Here is a 20,260-nt window from a genome sequence, read left to right on the forward strand (position 1 = left end):
GCAAGGCACCTGTGTAGCAGTACACCACAACACATAGTAGTGTGGAAATAGGGAAAAAAAATCTAAATATTAAAATAGGAACTTTTAAAGCTCAATTTCAGCCCCCCACGCTGAGCGTCATTCATCCTAGAAGAGGACCGGCACTGGAACATTATGTGGTGAGTCTTCATGGGGCAGCACCAGGGAGAAGAGGAGTATTGCAGACAGAGCAACAGCTGGGCTACCCAGTAATTAAAAAAAAAAAAAAGTTGGAATTTGGCTCGAATAATTAAAATATTGGATTGGAAGCCCAAAAAGGTGAAATTCACACTTCAATGCCCCCAGCCTGAAATTTTCATGATTAAAAAGAATTTATTTTAAAATAAATGAAACCCACCAACACATTTTTAATCGACATACTTTATAGTGAAACATTAACACATACAAAACTGTACAAACAGCACTTCAGAACATTATTTGGCCTTTGGAAAATATGTTTGTACAAAATACAACAGCTAAAATTGAATATGAAAATAAAACAGTTACCATCTAGTCTTTTCACAGACAGAATGAATGCCATTCTAGATCTGTGGTGAACCTCGCTTGCACACAGGCTTCCCATCTCGGTTGAAAGCGATGGGCATTGTGGAGTAGAAAAATAATCAAATTGTGGAGGAAAGCAGCACAATGCTGAAAAGTAAGGTGCTTTGAAATTCTAAAATGTTTCTATTAAATATTTTTAAATTAACAAAAATAAAGTAAATCTCCCTCTGCTCCGAGAGCACAGCTGGTCGGTAGTGAGGGTTGGAGATCCAGTTAAGTTTACAGGATCTTCTGCAGGATGGAGTTGGCCACATCGAGAGATTCGTCCTTCACTAAAACAATGTCATAGGAGTTCATGTATTTCTCTAATAACTCCTCTACCTGGAGGCAAAGAAGAAAAAAAAAAAAGTTAGAAAACCTTCTACAGCGCAATCTGTTAAAAAATATTTGCTCACAGTATTAATTTTTATAATGCTCATCTCCTTGAGCCTGGGTTCGCACTGATGCGATGCAGGTCACCGCGTGTAATTCGCACAGGAATTGCAGCACATTCGGGTGTGAATTACATGCGTTGTCTCTGTGGTGCGATTTGAGCCATGGATTTGTGTGGCTCAAATTGCATTGCATTTGCAGCAAACTCATGCAGGACTCTTTTTTTTTGTCCGCACCAGAATCAGATCACATGGGTTTTCACACCCATGTGATCCGATTCTGCAAATCGCACTGCAAACCGATTTCGGGGTGTTGTCAACTTAACATACACTACACAATCGGTTCGCATGAACAGGTTGAAATTTTTGCTGCGGTGCGGAATCCACAGTGAATTTGCTGTGAAATCGCACCACATCTAGTGTGAATCCAGGGTAAACCCACAACACTGTAAAGTCTGCAGTTCTGTGGACCCCAAGTCAATGTCTCACAAAAAGCCTGTTCCATTGGACTATCCGTGGCCATCACCCACGCCAAGCTCTCTACCATTCTGTACTAAACTGCAAGCAGTTACATACACAGTTAAAAGCCCATCGGAACTTTATAATGGTAATTTATATTTGATAGATACAATCCAGGCACACCAAAACAAAAAGGTGTGCAAAGTCTTAAGCCCGGTACACACGCTTAGATTTTCGGACGACCGAACATTCATTTTTTGTGGCATGCTGGTCTCATTTCGAAAGTGAAGAGGTTACTCGCAATATGAAATTTTTCATAAGACAGAATACAACGTCAGAAGTGAAGTAATGTGTTGAATAGTTTTGTATGTATTCTTTTGTTTCTGGACATGGTAATCTGAAAATCAGACGAGTTCACATCCGACAAAAATTTTATAATCTGCACATCCAACTTTTGTCTGATGAAAAAGCGAAATTGGCTGTCGAAAGCAGCGTACTAACGATCCGAAAATCGGCAGACAGCTCGTCGTAGGAATTTTTCCATCCGATTTTCGTATCGTGTGTACGGGCCTTTAGGCTAAGCTGACACTTGTGGCAGCCCTTATCGTGCCTCTGAAAAGCAATGTGTGGTGGATCACATTTCAGAGGTATGTGACAGGTGGTGAAGAGTCCTCCACACTAACTGCTTGTGCCTCTTCGCTACCCGTTTTAGCCCTGTAAATGCTGAACCACGGTGCTGCAACCAGGTGCACTGTATGCGCAAGCTTTCACTTGATTAGGTAATGTTTTGCTGTGGTACTGCCCACTAAACGTGAGTGGGGCATAATTTTTGCTGTGGCATGTGTACAACCCAGTCATAAGGGGGTAAGAAAAAACGTGACTCAACTGCTTGTTTCTACTGCACCACAAACCACAAGTGTAAAATCAGCCAAAACCAGAGTATAAAGACCTATTCCCTGCCAGCATACTGCAGAGTGAGACGCTTGCTCTGTGTGGGGAAGCAGTGATCTATTTGAAGAAGTCTGACATGCCTCCTGCTGAGTCAGAGTTCTCCAATCAGCAGCTTTAAGCTAGGTACACACTGAAACTGAAACGGTCGGTTAGGCAGTTACCAGCCAATTTTTGGCCTGTGTGTACACCTCCTATATGATCATTGTATTCTGTCGGGGGGGGGGGGGGGGGGGGGGGGGGGGATGCCCTCCTATCAGAACACAATAGCTCAGCAGGGAGATCGCCACACTAATATAGGATGTGTTATTAGGTCTGTAAAAAATGTTTTGCTCGGCCCCCTGGGTTGTGGGAAAAAAAAAACTTCCCGTGTGCACCAGCCATTACTTACTGCAGAGCTATAGAGTCAGTCAGTGGGGGACATGCCAGACCTCTGCAATAAGACCACTCCTTCTCCACAAAGAGCAGCATATTGGCAAGGGGCAGGCTTTTCTTTTCAGGTTGTGGCTGCTTCAGAAATAAAATGAACTGTAAGACAATGAACACCTTCTGTTTTAAGTCACCTGGAATGTATGTAGTGGATAAACGGAAGGTTTTAACTGGGCTTTAAATACATCTCTGTGAACACTTACCTGCTAAAGGATTTTGTTGTAAAGTGTTGTTAAAAGAAGAGGTGATAGCTACACCGTGGTAAACATGGCCCTGTCCCAACATTTTTTAGACGTTTTGCTGCCATTAATTTCAAAATTACATTATTTTTTTTCTTAAAATGGTACTTTTACTTACACACCCATTAAACATTCACAGTGTTGGGGGAAAACGTAAGCAAACCCATAGCCTAATAAATTTAAAGTGAATCACTCATGTGCCACATCCGTAAAATTAATTGGATAAGAAAAAAAGAAACCCTCTAGGTCGGACTTTGGAAGCAGTTTGGAACAATATATTGTCTTAAAAAATTTATTTTATTAACCACTTGCCACCAGGCCAATTCTGAGATTTCTCTCCTGCATTTTTTTGCTAGAAAATTACAAAGAACCCCCAAACATTATATATGTTTTTTTAGCAGAGAGACACTAGAGAATACAATGGCGGTCATTGCAACATTTTATCTCGCACGGTATTTGCGCAGCAATTTTTCAAACACTTTTTGGGAAAAAAAAACTGTGTCATGCTTTAAAAAAAAAAACAAAATAGTAAAGTTAGCCCAATTTTTTTGCATAATGTGAAAGATGAAATTACGCCGCATAAATAGATACCTAATATGTCACGCTTCAAAATTGCACACGCTCGTGGAATGGCGCCAAACTTCGGTACTTAAATATCCCCATAGGCGACGCTTTAAAATTTTTTACTGGTTACATGTTTTGAGTTACAGAGGAGGTCCAGGGCTAGAATTATTGCTCTCGCTCTAATGTTCGCGGCGACACCTCACATGTGTACTTTCAACACCATTTTCATATGTGGGCGGGACTTACTGCGTGCGAGCACACGGGGACATGGGCACTTTAAAACATTTTTTTTTTTATTGTTAATTTTACTTAAAATTTTCTAATTTGACACTTTCAAAAAAAATGTTTTGATCACTTTTATTCCTATTACAAGGAATGTAAACATCCCTTGTAATAGGAATATGGCATAACAGGACCTCCTTACAGTGAGACATGGGGTCAATAAGACTCCATATCTCACCTCTAGGCTGGGAAGCCTAAAATAATAATTAAAAAAAAAAAAAAAAGATCACCGCTTCCCAGCCGCGGTGTCGGCGTTTTTTTGAATGCAGAGGCCGGGCGTGACATCATAACATTGCGCCCGGCCTCCAACGATCATAGAGACTCCGGCGACCATCTGGTCCGCCGGAAATCTCTATGGTGGACATCCGGGGCCGGTGGATCTGTTCTCCGACTCACCGATCGCAGAGGTGACTCGGTAGAAGCACCGGAGGGTGGCAGGAGGGGGGGGTCATCCCCTCTTGCCACCCGTAAGAACGATCTAGCGGCTGACTAGCCGCTATGATCGTTCTTATGGTGTAGGAAATCGCCGGCTGAAAACGCCAATATCTGAATGATGCCTGTAGCTTCAGGCATCATTCAGTTATACCACCCTAAAACCCAGGACGTCCATGGATGCCCAGCAGTCGGCAAGTGGTTAAACATAAATATGTAAGACATAAGCAATATGTAGTTATAAAAAGGCATCATCCATTGACGGCCACGCAATGGCCAGAAAAGACGGACGTTACATATATCCAAAGTATGAGATGATGTTTCAACAGTATGACATCAAATGAGAGCTTGTATGGTACACTTATCAGACATAAGTATTAGCTGTACTGAAGTCAGTAGTCACATTCACATCGGGTAGTGATTACAGCCCATTTAAAAACTTTACAGTTGCATGAAGATTATCTATTTCACAGCTATAACCGCATAAATCCACAGGGGGCAGCACTCGTAACGTGTGCCTGTGTATCTTCCCCTGAAAACTATAACTGCTTAAATCCACAGGGGGTGGGGGGTGGGGGGCAACACCTGCAACTTGTGCCTGTATACATTCCCCTTAAAGTACCACCCCTGTTGTGGTGCCCATCCAGGGAAAGTCCTGTGTAGACAGTAGCGTATGTCCGGATCAGTGAGACCTGTTTCTACACCCCCCCAATGTGTGTCCTGAGGAAGCGATCCAGCGAAATGCGTTGACGCGCAGAGGCTCACGCATGTTTTGATGCCATACTGTTGAAACATAATCTCTGGACGATACCTTTTTATAATTTTATATTGCTTATGTCTGCCTATTTATGTTTAATAAAATTTAATTTTTTAAGACAATATATTGCTGTACCAATCTGCTTCCAAAGTCCGACCTAGAGGGTTTCTTTTTTTCGACCCATAGACTAATTACTTCAACGTAAGAACGCAGTATACAACATAACATGAATCCTATAGACATCTAATTGTCACTTGCACAATGCCAAGGCACAAACTAATGCAGAGGCGATTTGCTTACCTTATCATTAAGGTATCCTATTTTGAGGATATGTTCCACATTTGATACACCATCAGCCATAGTTAAATCACCTAGTGAGTCTCCCAGGAGAATGATGTTACTGCTATCTTTCAGCTGATTGAAGTATTCTGTTCTCTTCAAGGCACCGTCATGTTTGTTGTAAACATGTATTAATTCACCTTTGAATCCCTTTATAACTCCCTGCAATTAAAAAGGGCACAATTAATTTTCAGGTCTAACTTAAAAGAGAATGTCAAGATCTATAAAAAAAAAAAAAAATGTCCCCGCCACCTCTACAGTGAGAACTGAGTGATCAAACACTGCCGATTGCTCAGTTCTCCCCTCTAAGCAGAGAGCCGAAACTGGGTGGATCTAGACTCTGATCTTTCCCAAGCCTGGACTGGCTGAGTGATGTCAGCCAATAGCGGGCTTTAACATTAGAATGAATTGCATTCCTGTGAAGTATGGCCATGCTTCTCCTTTAACATTTGCTTTTTATCTCAATCATCTATAGAGGAGGCATGTTTATCTACACAAAATTAAACCACAAAGATTATTGTACAGACAAATACTATACTAAGTATTAGGAATGCACCGATACCAAGCATTTGCGCTAGCATCGGTACTCACGCAAATGCTCCCAACACCGAGACCGATACCTTGCGGTGCGATTTGCGTCAATACAAAATGAATTGGCGCAAATCGCACTGCAAAGAATCGCATGTGATTTCGCATGCAATTTCCCCCACTGCTCATGTATGTAGAAAGGAAAAAGCGCCATCTAGTGGGCAGTTTATTAAAAATTTTAGAACTCACAGTACATATCTGGCCAAATGCAAAATCTTCATAGGTGACCCCGATCCCACCGATGATAGCAAATCACGCCCGCTGGAGGTGCTCACAGGGTTGGAGATGTAGAGACGGTCCACCCGCAACTGAACATCACTTCTGTCCTATACCTACAGGGGTCCTGAAACTTCTCCTCCAGCAGCCGTGATTTGCTATCATCAGTGGGATCGGGGTCACCTATGAAGATTTTGCATTTGGCCACATATGTACTGTGAGTTCTAAAATTTTTTTATAAACTGCCCACTAGATGGCGCTTTTGCCTTTCTATGCGCACACACACGCGCACAGGAGCAGTTGGGGAAATCGCATGTGATTCGGACAGGAATAGCACAAGATTCCTGTTCAAATCACATGCGATTCTTTGCAGTGCAATTTTCACCAATTTGTTTGTATTGACGCAAATTGCACTGCAAAGTATTGGTACTCGGTATTGGCGAGTACTTGACCAAAAGTATCGTTACTCGCCGATAAAAAAAACAGTATCGGTGCAACCATACTATCTAGAACCAAGAGAGACAGTCTGTTTACATCTATAAAAAGATAATATTTCCGGTAATACATCAACATGAATAAAGATTGAAAGAATAGAAAAGCTGAAATTCAAGGCCAACACCTAGATCCACAGCTTAAAGTGAACCTCCGGGCAAACTGTTGAAAAACAAATACTGAAGGTTTACAGTTTTACCTGCCAAAAGACCTGAAACTTGTGATTTCCACACATTTTCCACACTGCAATGTTGTCCTAACAAAACAAGTAATCTTTTGAGAAACAAAGCAGGGGGGCTGTGCACCTAGAAACCAGCAAACAGCCTAAATGTCCTTACTGACTATTAGGAGTGTAGGGATCACAAGAATGGCTGAATTATTGGTCAAAATCCATTTCAGGGCAGGAGGTCGTGCAGTAAAACAGGAAACCCATATATTTTCCTGTTTATTTGGTGGTTTGCCTTCCATTTAAATAGCTCAGCAATACAGCTTGGTCACCTTCCCACCCCTGGGCTGGAAAATAATAGCCACTGAATTCAAAAAGATACTCAAAAAATAAATCCAACAACGGTGCTGCCCAAATCTGGACTGTCCAAGTGTTAAAGGAAAACTACAGTTTCTTTTTGTGCAATTGAATTAAAGTGTTATTTCACCTTTACAGAAAATCTGTAATGGTGACCTAACAACCGGACCCCTCCCCATCCCCCTGGTCCCCACTGTACTTACCTCCCTCAAGTAGCTCCACCAGTCCGGGGATTTGAAATCTCTGCCACTTCCTCTTCTCCTCTCTGTCCACAAGGCCGGACCAAACAGATTCTGTCCATGTGACAGTGCTGACCAATCAGAATCCGTCTGGTCCATCCTAGCAACACTGGACAGAGAGGAGAGACAGCAGCAGGGATTTCAATTCCCCAGACCAGTGAAGTGGCTTGCAGGAGCCCTGACAGCTTAGGATCGCAGGAGGTTAGTACATTGGATCGGGGGTGAGGTGGTTTACAAATTTTCTGGAAAGGTGAACGAACACTTTAAAGATTTAAATGACTTTGACCAATCTTGTCAACAAGTGTAAATATCTTGAAAGAACCGGTCTCTTTGTATAGTATGTACAAAGATACATACACGAGGGAAGCCAGAGTTGCTTGTATAGGAAAGTTGTGCTTCCTGTTTAGTAGTTCTGCACAATGACTGTGCATCACTGCTCCAGTTTCCGGGTGTCCTATGACAGGGCCACATGCAGCCTTTGGCATTTGTTCCGTGGCCTTTGGACTCCAGCAAGCTGTTGTGGGATTTGAAACATTACTTTCTAAAGGGGTAAAAGCAGCGATCTTTGCAAACCTCATAGAACATGTCTATATTCTCTCTACAGCGTGTCACCAGCCTCCAACCACATCGGGAGCAGGTCCAAAGTCTCTGACCATCATTTCATTTAGTATTTCCACAGTCTCTGACATTTCTTCTCTATCAATACATGCACTGAATATAATGTCCTTTGGTGATGTCAGGGGCCACAGCTGAGGAACCTTAGACCTCATAAGTTGACAATCACCAGTCTTAGGGTTAACCCCTAGGTTAAATCTATCTAGAAAAACAAAAACAATAGACTCTACATAAGGCTAACTAAGCGTATATCAGCAGTGATGGTAATCACATACACAGGTAAAAATATATAAGCAATTCTCTATAGTTATGTGAACCCACAATATATATTTTTCAGTATTTTGGCATCATAGCTCTCTGTATACAATTTTCTTTTTTTTTTTTTGTTTACAAACGGTTTTTATTATAATTTTTTTAAGCAAATTTTATTTTGTAAAACTGTTGTAAAGTTTCTTACTTGGAGATCCTCTCCATAACTGACAACACTAAGGCAACTTTCACAGTGATCCGTGGCAAAAACGCATATACCGTGTTTGCGGTGTGGTTTTTTTAAAGGGCATGTGACTCAAAAACTGCACCAAAAAAAAAAAAGTATCACGAGTGCCGTTTTGCCACGTTTTTACTGCGTTTTTCATTGCTTTCAATAGGAAGGTGCATTTTTGGTGCGCTTTTTTATGGCTCCCCAAATGCTGCAAGCACGATTTTTTCACCACAACAACAGCGTACCGCTCCAGCGAACACATTCACATGGAAAAGATGTGCACAGACTACATACAATGTCAAAAGCAGATTTTACATAGTTGTATTGGCCATCTGTTCAATATCAAACTGTATATCTACTGGATGAGAAAAGCTTCTGCAACCTGAACATTGCATGATAAAGATGAACATTTCCTGGAATTGGATCGCTTTACTACTCTTCCTTCAGACCACTAAAAAATCTAGTAAGTGCTGAATCCAACAAGAAATCCAATAAGTGCATTTTTAGCCCCCACATACAAAGTTCCTTTCTGAGTTTATGGAAAATGTTCAACTAAAAAGGCTGGTTTAAACACAATTTAAAATAATCTGCAGATATATTGGTTCAGGTCTTTTCTGACAGTTAAAAAAGAAATAAATGCACATTTCACAGAGGAAGAGTTGAACGTACATTTTCATCAAAGTCCATGAAGTTGGAAATGACTTTGATGTTTGGGAAGTAGACTCCAGATTGACGTATTGCTTCTTCCAATACATCCCCAAGTCCTGCTGAAAAAATGAACACTGGAATGCTGTGTTCATGTAGCTTATCAAAGAAGGTTTCATAACCTTCCCTGCAAGATAAAAGAGAATGAATGTTATTTATTGTGTGGACATGGCTTTAAAATGATACTACATAGGCTGTCAATAAATAAATGGCACTATATCCTCTGTATAAAGTAATCATTGAATTAGCAAGTCATAAAATATTAAATATGAGAAAAAAAAAAAAAAAAACACAACAGTGTAGATACTGTTAACATCAACTAGATCATCCAGCCATATTAAGCGTAAATCATAAAATAGGTACAAACAACGGATTAGTTTCATTGAGTTTTAACACAGTGTGTGTAAATTTAAAGGACACCTTACTATCATATTTTAATTTATGTTGTCACATTTAGACCTTATTCACACAGGTGTACTATAATTATTCTGTTTTTAATGTTTGATAAAAACGGAGATCTCAGCAGCATTCATTTACAAATATATGTGAAGCCGCACACCATGGCAAGTCTCTGTAAAGCAAGGTGCGAGAGCTGTGTTTACATGCATGAGGATGTACATTTTCTGTGCATCCCCATAGAAGCAGTCTGCTCACATAATTTGTAATAAAAACATCTTTGCCATTCTGAAGCTTTCCTCCAACCACTTTGCATATTATTTTATATATACTGTGATTCTGTACTTGCCAAATATGCTTCAGAAATCCCCCTCCACTGAGTCTGGCTGCAGCCATTTTAACTGTGGGCAGCTGAAGCTGCTGCCTGTTCCTTTCCTGGATTTATACAGGAGGCACACCTACAGCATTCACTGGCCCTTTTATGTCTTACCCCCCCCCCCCCCCTTCTGACAATCTCTCCCTCTAATATCTATATCTATAGAAAAAGAGAGATAGAGAGCTAGAAATAGAGATAAAGATAAACTGAGAGACAGAGATAGAGAGAGAGAGCTGTGCATGATGTCATAAGCCTAGGCTTTTTACCAGACAAGAAACAGGAAGTGGACTGTATAATAAGGTATTTACTTGCAGAAAAAAAATGTTTTACTATCCAAAGTTAAAACAACAGAGATTTAATAGATTTAATAGATGAAAAAATGACTGAAGGTATGCTTTAACCTCTTCAGATCCGCGCTATTGCCAAATGACAGCAACAGCGCGGATCTACATTGCCGGGACGATGTCTATTGATGTCGTCCCATGCATGAGCGGCCTGTGCGCCCCTGCAGGGCACCCGCGGCACGCTCGGTGTTCAGCGACTCTATGAGATCTTGACCTCGACCCCTTACCACATGATCAGCTGTCAGCCAATGACAGCTGATCATGTGATGTAAACAGAGCCGGTAATCGGCTATTTTCAGCGCAAGGAGGAAAAAAAAAAACCCGATCACCGGCGGCCGTGAGAGGGACACAAGTCCCGATCACGGCGATCATCTGTCCCCACAGCAATAGGCAGCAGTGCCACCTACCAGTGCCCACCAGCGTCACCCATCAGTGCCCACAGTGCCACCCATCAGTGCCCACAGTGCCACCTACCAGTGCCCATCAGTGCCACCTACCAGTGCCCATCAGTGCCACCTACCAGTGCCCATAAGTGCCCCCCATCAGTGGTACCTATCAGTGCCCATCAGTGCCACCCATGCCACCCATCAGTGCCCATCCGTGCCACCCATCCGTGGCCATCAGTGCCGCCTTATCTGTCCCCATCAGTGCCGCCTTAACTGTGCCTATCAGTGCCGCCTTAACTGTGCCTATCCGTGCCCATCAGTGCAGCCTATCAGTGCCCACGAGTGCCGCCTCATCAGCGCATATCAATGAAGGAGAAAAATTACCTGTTTGCAAATTTTTTAACAAACTATGAAACATGATTTTTTTTTTCAAAATTTTCCATCTTTTTTTGTTTGTTTAGCAAAAAATAAAAATCCCAGCTGTGATTAAATACCACCAAAAGAAAGCTCTATTTGTGGGAAAAAAATGATAAAAATTTCATTTGGGTACAGCGTTGTATGACCGCGCAATTGTCATTCAAAGTGCAACAGCGCTGAAAGCTGAAAATTGGTCTGGGCAGGAGGGGGGTTTAAGTGCCTAGTAAGCAAGTGGTTAATGTTAATTAGGGACACAGTTGCTGTTCCCAAATCAACATCTGTGCGGATGCACGACCCCGATCACACACACAGCGTTTGGGGCTGTGCACCCGCATGAATATCAGATTGGGAACAGCGGCTGTGACCAAGCATTCGCTGTGTCTCAATTTACATTAATGGGACTGTCCCCACGGGAATAGTCACTTAGGCCTTGTTCACACGGGCTCTACTACAGCTCTCTTGTGAGGGCCGTGTTTATGAAGATGCACAGGTGTTCCATGCATCCTCATGAAGGCAGTCCCATGAAGCTCACTGCTGCCATTTTCAATTTGGCATCCATGCGGGTGCAGGACCCTGAACGCAAACGGTTTACTGGCAGAAAGAAAATGTTTTACTATGCAAAGCTAAACCAACAAGGGCAGAAGATTTAATAGATGGAAAGTTGAAAAAAATGACTGAAGGTCAGGCAAATTGGTGTACAGACCCTGCCGCGAGCTCCACGAGTGTGATCGTGGGTCCCACGGACTCGATGTTCACGGGGATACCTGCGATCGTCTCACGGAGAGGAAGAATGGAGAAATGCTGATGTAAACAAGCATTTCCCAATTCTTCCTAGTGACACTGATCACAGCTCCCTGTAACCCCTACAGTTAGACTCACTCCCTAGGACACACTTAACCCCTGCAGCATCACCTCCTGATTAACCCCTTCACTGCCAGTCACATTTACACAGTAATCAATGCATTTTTAATCGCACTGATCGCTGTATTAAAAAAAAAAAAAAAAAAAAAAAGAAAGATCGCCGCCATTACTAGTAAAAAAAATATGCCATAAAACTATCCCCTATTTTGTAGACGCTATAACTTTTGCGCAAACCAATCAAACGCTTACTGTGATTTTTTTTTACCAAAAATATGCAGAATACGTATCGACCTAAACTGAGAAAAAAAAAAATTATATATTTTTTGGGGATATTTATTATAGGAAAAAGTAAAACATAATGTGTTTTTTTCAATATTATCGCTTTTTTTTGTTTATAGCGCAAATAAATAAAAACCGCAGAGGTGATCAAATACCACCAAAAAAAAGCTCTATTTGTGGGGAAAAAAGGACGTCAATTTTGTTTGGGAGCCACGTCGTACGACCACACAATTGTCAGTTAAAGCGACGCAGTGCCGAATCGCAAAGTACTCTGGTCTTTGACCAGCCAAATGGTCCGTGGTTAATTCGATTACATAAAAACCTAGATACAGTCATGTTATGGTTTCCCACCTCTTAACTCTACATACAATTAAAATAAAAATCCTGCTTACTTGAGCATAATGTCAGATTCCCTTACAACTTCTGTCAATTTGTCCTTCTGGATAGCCTGTTCAATTAATAATGTGTGTGATTTTGTATACCTGTAAAAAATAAAATAAAAAGTCATAAATGAGTAAAACAAGAAAATGCTCAATCTACAACTAGTTAGGGAAATTCACAGTGAGAGGGTAATTCCCTAAACGTTAACACTACAAAAGAATAACTTCTCAGCATTTACCCTTGCAAGCTAGCAATATAATTATTCTGTTTTTAATGTTTAATAAAAAAACGGAGATCTCAGCAGCATTCATTTACAAATATATGTGAAGCCGCACACCATGGCAAGAGTCTATGTAAAGCAAGATTCCTACTCCTCTTGGCTGTATGAGGGTATGGGGTATCTCTGAATGTTTAAAATAAACTGCAGTTAGGTTCGCTGCATTAATGTACCTAAAATTACAGTGGAGAAAACAAACAGTGTCAGATAGGGGGCAGCATGGTGGCTACGTGGTTAGCACTTCTGCCTGGCATCGCTGGGGTCTTCGGTTCAAATCCCAACCACAGCACTACCTGCCTGGAGTCTGCATGTTCTCCCTGAGCCTGTGTGGGTTTCCCCGGGTTCTCAGGTTTACTCCAAAAACATGCTGGTAGGTAACTGGCTCCTGTCTACATTGGTCCTAGTATGTGTATGTATGATTGTGAGCTAGGGACCTTAGATTGTAAGCTCCTTGGGGACAGGCACTTATGCAAATGTACAATATATGTAAAGCGCCACGTAAAATTGATGAGGCTATACAAGTACAGTGGAACCTTGGTTTACGAGTAAAGCGTTAACAAGTGTTTTGAAAGGCTAGCCACTTTTTTTTCAAAATCCTGACTTGGTTTGCGAGTGTTGTCTCGCAAAACACCAATGGGGTGTGCAGTACTGCATTTGACCAGAGGTGCGGGGGTGACGGAAATACTCAGAATCACTCGGAAATACTCCGTTCCCGAGCCTTTTCCGAGTTCAGCCGAGCTGTCCCCGAGTATTTCTGAGGCTCTCTCCCACCTCTGGTCACGGGCGGTATTGCATGCAATCGAAGTCAATGCGGAACTAATTATCTTCCTTTCCATTGACTTCTATTGGGAAACTCGATTTGATGTGCGAGTGCTTTGGATTACAAGCATTCTCCTGGAACGGATTATGCTCATAATCGTGATAAACTCTGTGTGATTTAATTTTTTGTTCCATTCCTATCGATATGTAAAGTAAAACCAAGCGCTTGACATTAAGTCATACTGGCACCTAACAGGACTGGTGATGATAATTTTTTCAACAGTCAGGCAAAAGGAGTATAGAGACATACCGGGCAAGACGTTGGGGGCTGTAATTGTAAAAAGCCTACAAGCCTCTGCTCATATGATCCCATAAGAGTGGCAACACTGGGGTGTATGAATAAAACGCAAAAACATGGATATTAAAATGTGACTTGCAATCATTCAATCTCAAATTGTGGAAACAGCTCAAAGATTGTGAGATAATGTCTTATAAAACAAGAAGCTCTGAATCCTATGTTATCAAATAACAAATTTCAGACTAGCCATCATTAAAAACATCATACATCATTTAGGTATGGTAATATCTCAACCAAGCATTTTCTATCAACTGCAAAATATTTGTCCTTTGAAATATGAATAATTCATCAGAAAGTTCCAGGCCTTATAGGTTTAATAAAATAAATATGTATCTACTTAACAACTGAAAAAAGTAAATATTCCATTTATGATATGCAGCCATAGTAAAAACAAAACTAAAATGTCAGATGGTTTCTTGGTTCATAAAATTAACTATAGGAACGGCAACATTATAGCTTCATAAAGAATCACTTATGCTAGTCGGTTGGACAGATAACTAAAAGAGTTATCTAAAAGGCCTAAAATTGCTGTGTTATGTGAGGTGTGACAATTTAATTCCTGGAATGCCCACGGTAGAACACTATGGTAGTGACGTACACAGCCATTCACACTCAAGCGGGTTCTGAAATGTTCTAACTTGCACTCGCCTGGGTCACAGATCAGTTAACTAATGCTGGCCATACACCATATGAATAATCAGCCGAACCTATTTTCAAAAAATGAACATTTGGCCGTGAGAGCAAACGATAGTGCCATCATGTAATGACCGATAAATCCTTCAGTGGACATAAATGAAATCAATAACATGCACTTTTTTCCTCTTAGAATCAGGGGAAAATCGCGGGTGCGCGTTATACGCCGATCCCCGCTGTCTGTGAGGGGAAGGAGGGACCGAGCACCACCGATATACACATTGCAGGGTGTACTGTGTACTCCGCTCCGCTTGGCTCGCAGACACGCCCAGTCCCGCCATTGGACCTGTGTTATGTCCATTATAGGAGCCGCGCCAAGGGGCAGGACTGGGCGGGACTGGGCAGGACTGCAAGAATGAGCCAAGTACACAGGACATCCGGCTCTGTGTATCTCGGCGGCAGTAAATTTAAACGAGCAAGGCTGCAAATGACACTGGGCAAGGCTGCAAATGACACTGGGCAAGGCTGCAGATGGACACTGGGCAAGGCTGCAGATGGACACTGATCATTCTGCAATGATGGGCAAGGCTGCAGATGGACACTGATAAGGCTGCATTGATGGACATTTAAATGTAAGTTTTTTTCCTTAAAATTCCCTCCTAAAAGTTTTTTTCCTTAAAATTCCCTCCTAAACTTGGGTTGCGTGTTATACGCCGATAAATACGGCACCTAGTGCAAACAGTTCAGACGGAAAACACATTAACCTTTCAATTATCGTTCGTTCGGGAGAAAATTTCCAAACTTGTCCTTAGTTTTTCCGTCTCAAAAACGTCCCAACGATTATCGATTTTGTGCCCATTAATTGGCCGAAAAATGAATGAACTATCTAAATGACAGAATTTTGGCCGATTTTTTGTATAGTGTATGGCCAGCATAAGACTTTACCGAATAGTAGAAGAAATAACATGTGTGTCCATTGTGCTGTTGGCAGAAAATGAGCGACAGGAATCTGGCGCAGCAGATTAACATCAAGTTTTGTGTGAAAATTGGCAAAATTGCGAGTGAAACTTTAGATCTGTTAGAACAGGCTTATGGTGAACATTCCATGAAGAAATCAAGTGTTTTTGAATGGCATGAGCAGTTTGAGGGGCAGGAAGATGTCTATGATGCCACAAAAACGTCAACCAACACTGTTACTTGAAAATTCGGAAAAGTAAGAAAACCAGAACTCTAGCCTGATAAGTGGATTCTTTACAACAACAACACACCTGCACATGATATGTTAAGTGTTTGCGAGGTCCTGGCCCAGAAATCCATTCCGACACTTGACCAACCACCCTGACTTAGCACACTGACTTTTGGCAGTTTCCAAAATGTAAAAAAATGCCATAAAAAGGACACAGATTTGATGACATTGCAGACATACAGTGCGCTGCGACAAAGATACTGCACAGCGTTCTGGAAAATACATTTCAGGAATGTTGCTGGCAGTGGCACAGTCGTACAAAAGTGCGGCGCTTCACAAGGGGACAACTATGAAGGTGACAACAGTCGCTGGTGTATAGGTAAGCAAAACATTTTTTTTTTTTTTACACTCCATTCCAGGAATTAAATTGTCACACCTTGTACGCTAAATAAAAAAAAAAAACTATGTAAGGCGTCTTGTGAATGATATTTGGAATTTTTTGTATCAAAATAAATGTGTGCAGTCATTTTCTTTCTCGAAGGATGGGAAGAAGAAATGTAGCCATTCGCACAGGTATTAAGGCTCTGTTCACATCAAGGCTTTTTTTCTGCTGTAAGCCTCAGCTCTATAAACGTCCAACAAGACAAATCCCATTCATTTCATTAGCCCCTGATCACATCTGAGCATTTTGTCATCTGAAGCAAAACGCCTGAAGCTCAAAAAAGTACAAGAGCTTCTTTTTTGGCAGATTACAGGCGTTTTTCTGCTTTTTTACATTGGTGACCTTTTGACCTGTACTAAATCGCGGCAAAAATCATGCGACTTTCTGCATGAAAACAAAACGCCTAGGTGTGTGCAGAGCCTCAGTGGTTGCTCATGATAAATTGTATGACTTGCTCATATAGACAAACCTAAATGTAGTTACATTTAGGTAAAGCAGAACTTCATTCTCGCAATCAACATTAAAGGGGTTGTAAAGCTTTGTGTTTTTTCACCTTAATGCATCGTATGCATTAAGGTGAAAAAAACACCTGTCAGTGACCGGCCTCCCATCCCCCCTGTTTTACTTAGCTGAACCCTCAAACTTGTCCCACAGGGACACACGCTCTCTCTGTCCGTGGTTCTCAGCTCTTGATTGGATAGATTGACAGCAGTGGGAGCCATTGGCTGCGCTGCCATCAATCAAATCCAATAATGCGGGCGCTGGGGGCGGGACCAAGTCCTGCATTCGGCTTCTATGGGCGCCGAATGCTGGATTCATGAGCGCGCCCACAAGGTAACCCCCCGGGAGAGCGCTTCTCCAAGGGGGTTATCTGATGTGGGGAGGAGCCGCGAGGGATGCCGAGGGACCCCAGAAGACGAGGTTCGGGGCCACCCTGTGCAAAACGAGCTGCACAGTGGGAAAAGTATAACATGTTTGTTATTTAAAAAAAACAAAAACAAAAAAAAAAACAAACCTTTAGTGTCACTTTAACTATTTTTAATACTTATGCTGCTGGTATTAGTAAAAATAGTTAGAAAGGTGTATTTTATTTTCGTATTTTTTTTTACATTTCTTCAGTTTCTTTATTCACACTCCAAATAATTAAAAATATGGTCCCCGAGGCTGGACTACACTCTCGACCCCTCTTTACTTTCACTCCAATGCCCCGTACACACGATCGGATTTTCCGCCAACAAAACCGTGGATTTTTGTTCAAAGGTTGTTGGCTCAAACTTGTCTTGCATACACACGATCACACAAATGTTGGCCAACAATTCCGAACATGAGAACGCGGTGACGTACAAGGCGTACGACCAGCCAAGAAAAAGGAAGTTCAATAGCCAGTGCGGCTCCTTCTGCTTGATTCAGAGCATGTGTGAACTTTTGTGCGACGGACTTGTGTACACGCGATCAGACTTTCCGACAAGTTTTGTTGGCGGAAAATTTGAGAACATACTCTCAAACATTTGTTGGCAGGAAGTCCGACAGCAAATGTTCGATGGAGCATACACACGGTCAGACTTTCCGACAACAAGCTCACATCCATATTTCCCATTGGAAAATCCGACCGTGTGTACGGGGCATAAGAGGCTTTTGGGCTGAGTGAATGGGAATTTTCTGGTCAGGTCCCTGATGGGGCCCCCCCCTCTCCTTTTCCCTACCTTATCCCTGACCTTTCCTCAAATCTCACTTTAATTTCTACTAGTTTTTACTCATCAACATTCATTTTCCTTTCTCTTTCCAATTTTCCTGATCCCTCTACTTTTTCACCTCTTTGTAAATCTACACACCTCTTAGACACTTGGGTGCAACATCCCTTTTCATGGGCTCCGCCATTTAGGGCGCATTTACTAGGTCACTTACTAGGTCTTACTAGGTCACCTTTGCATAGACCGTGTTATACTGTAGCATCCCCTTCAATTAGATCAATGACCTGCTAAACTTGTAGGGTTCTAAAGTACATCCAGACCCATTCAATGTTATGTTGACTATATATGAATGTTCTTTTGTCTTATTCGTAAACTTACAGTGGCTGTAATTGTAAACCTAAAGCATATCCCTCTATCTAGCGTGTACTTGTCTCAATTAAAAGCACTAAGTGTCATGTCTGTCTGTCTGTCTGCTGCGTTCCTCTGCTATCAGCATTAATAATTTCTGACAAGTTTTTCTGACACCAAGAGAAAAATGGTGACAAGGGAGGGACCTCAAGCTGATTGAAAGCCTTAGCACGGTTTCCTATTTGCTGTGTAAAGGTGGGTGTGTCCCTTCCCTCCAATTAGCTCTTAGAGCTCACCTCACTGAGCTCTGCAGAGTGTAACTTCAGTTCTCCGCCCCCTTTTTTCCTGACAGCTCAGACAAGCTTTATAAATTCTGGACTTTTAATGGATGTACAGAAAAGAAGACTGCAGATAAATAGGTACAACTTATATAAAAGAATATTTGTTTCATCTTCAGCCACTTCACTGGGTATATGTAAGGGTTTACAACCACTTTAATGTACTTTTGTTTTGCTATATGCCGCATAATGTTAATTGCTCTGTACCTGAATTGTGCTCATGCAAACCAATAAAACTGTTGTAAAAGACTTACCATTCAATCATGTATGGATATTTTTCTTTAATTGTAAGGTCTGGATCAATTTCAATTGCATAGTACTTGTCTTTAAGTTCATAAAGCTGAAAAAAGAACATGGGGTAGTACACATTTATTTAACAGCAACAGATATCGATAACTTTGTTATTTTGTCTTACATATCAGTAGGGAGACTGACAAAAACAACTACAAATTCTGGATGGACCTTCTACACACTGCCATACACCCTCTCCAGCAAAATATGCAATGAAAAACAACTGCCACACGCCTCAGTCATTTATACCAGGGTTTCGTGGAACCCTGAGAATCAGAGGTTACTAAGGGTTCCTTTAGCAATGAGCAATTTTTGCCTCTCAGATAAGTTCCTACTAATATCATAGATTTTTTTTTTAGCTATCTGTCGGGGTAATCCTTCCCAATGACCATAAGTGTAAGGAGCATTCTTCCCAATGTCCATTACACCAATGTATCATAATTGCTCATTTCTTGCAGGGGTTCCCTGAAACGCGAACAGTATTTCAAGGGTTCCTCTGTGTTAAAAAGGTTAGGAAGGCCGATTTATACTAAGAACGTCATTGTCTGCAGTAAAGGTTCTCAACCAAGATGGATGAAAGCTTAAAGTTGAAAATCTGTGTGGACTATCACACAGGAAAACACAATCACTTAACCCTTTCAAAATTGTGGCCACTTCATGCGTTTTAAGGATTCTTCCTAATCTCAACCTCAGTCTCTAAATTCAGTATTCCTAATTATCCTTACTGTTTTAGAATTAGGTTCCAAAAACCTCATATGTAATAGAGCTGACCGATCTTTACTCTGTCAGTAAGGCCTCTTTCACACGGGGGGGGGGGGGGGGGGGGTTCAGCTTGTCCACAATACAGCCAGAGGGACTCTTAACATGCTGCAGCAAATTTAACATGGTATGTAGAGTATGTAGAGTTGACAGGCTATCAAACTGCACCATTCACAATAGGGCCACACTGCAACCGCAAGGCAAACACTTTGCTTACACTTACAGCAGGTTAGTCCTATTGTAAACTATTGTTTGACAAAAAAAAAAAAAATAGTGGTGGATAGTGGTGTGAACCTAAGAAAACATATTTATAAAAACAAAAGCTGTGTGTGAGGTGGGACGAGCGTCTCCCCTGTTCTTGTCCACATCTGTCTTTTTCTTTCTATCTTTTTTTTCTTCCCTTGTGCTGGGGCTGTTTTTTTTAGGAGAATTGGAATGCTCTGCAAAGCCCATGGTAGAGATTGTGTTTTCCTATGA

The 20,260-nt window shown here is 41.5% G+C and overlaps 1 protein-coding gene across 3 annotated transcripts in view; it reads right to left on the bottom strand.

The window, feature by feature from the left end:
- Positions 1–381: 381 nt before the first annotated feature.
- The window catches only part of NT5C3A (5'-nucleotidase, cytosolic IIIA), an 87,356-nt gene continuing 67,477 nt past the window's right edge, over positions 382–20,260 (bottom strand). For all 3 annotated transcript variants that reach the window (XM_073630469.1, XM_073630470.1, XM_073630471.1), the window contains exons 5-9: positions 18,988–19,073; positions 12,713–12,802; positions 9,226–9,388; positions 5,364–5,564; positions 382–903 (exon numbers count right to left, since the gene is read on the bottom strand). In XM_073630469.1, the coding sequence (XP_073486570.1) occupies positions 802–903; positions 5,364–5,564; positions 9,226–9,388; positions 12,713–12,802; positions 18,988–19,073 (642 nt within the window). In that variant the 3' untranslated portion in view covers positions 382–801. The remainder of the gene's footprint in view (positions 904–5,363; positions 5,565–9,225; positions 9,389–12,712; positions 12,803–18,987; positions 19,074–20,260) is intronic.

The sequence above is a fragment of the Aquarana catesbeiana genome, linkage group LG05 (genome assembly GCF_042186555.1).
Source record: "Aquarana catesbeiana isolate 2022-GZ linkage group LG05, ASM4218655v1, whole genome shotgun sequence".
In the NCBI taxonomy this organism is placed as follows: domain Eukaryota; kingdom Metazoa; phylum Chordata; class Amphibia; order Anura; family Ranidae; genus Aquarana; species Aquarana catesbeiana.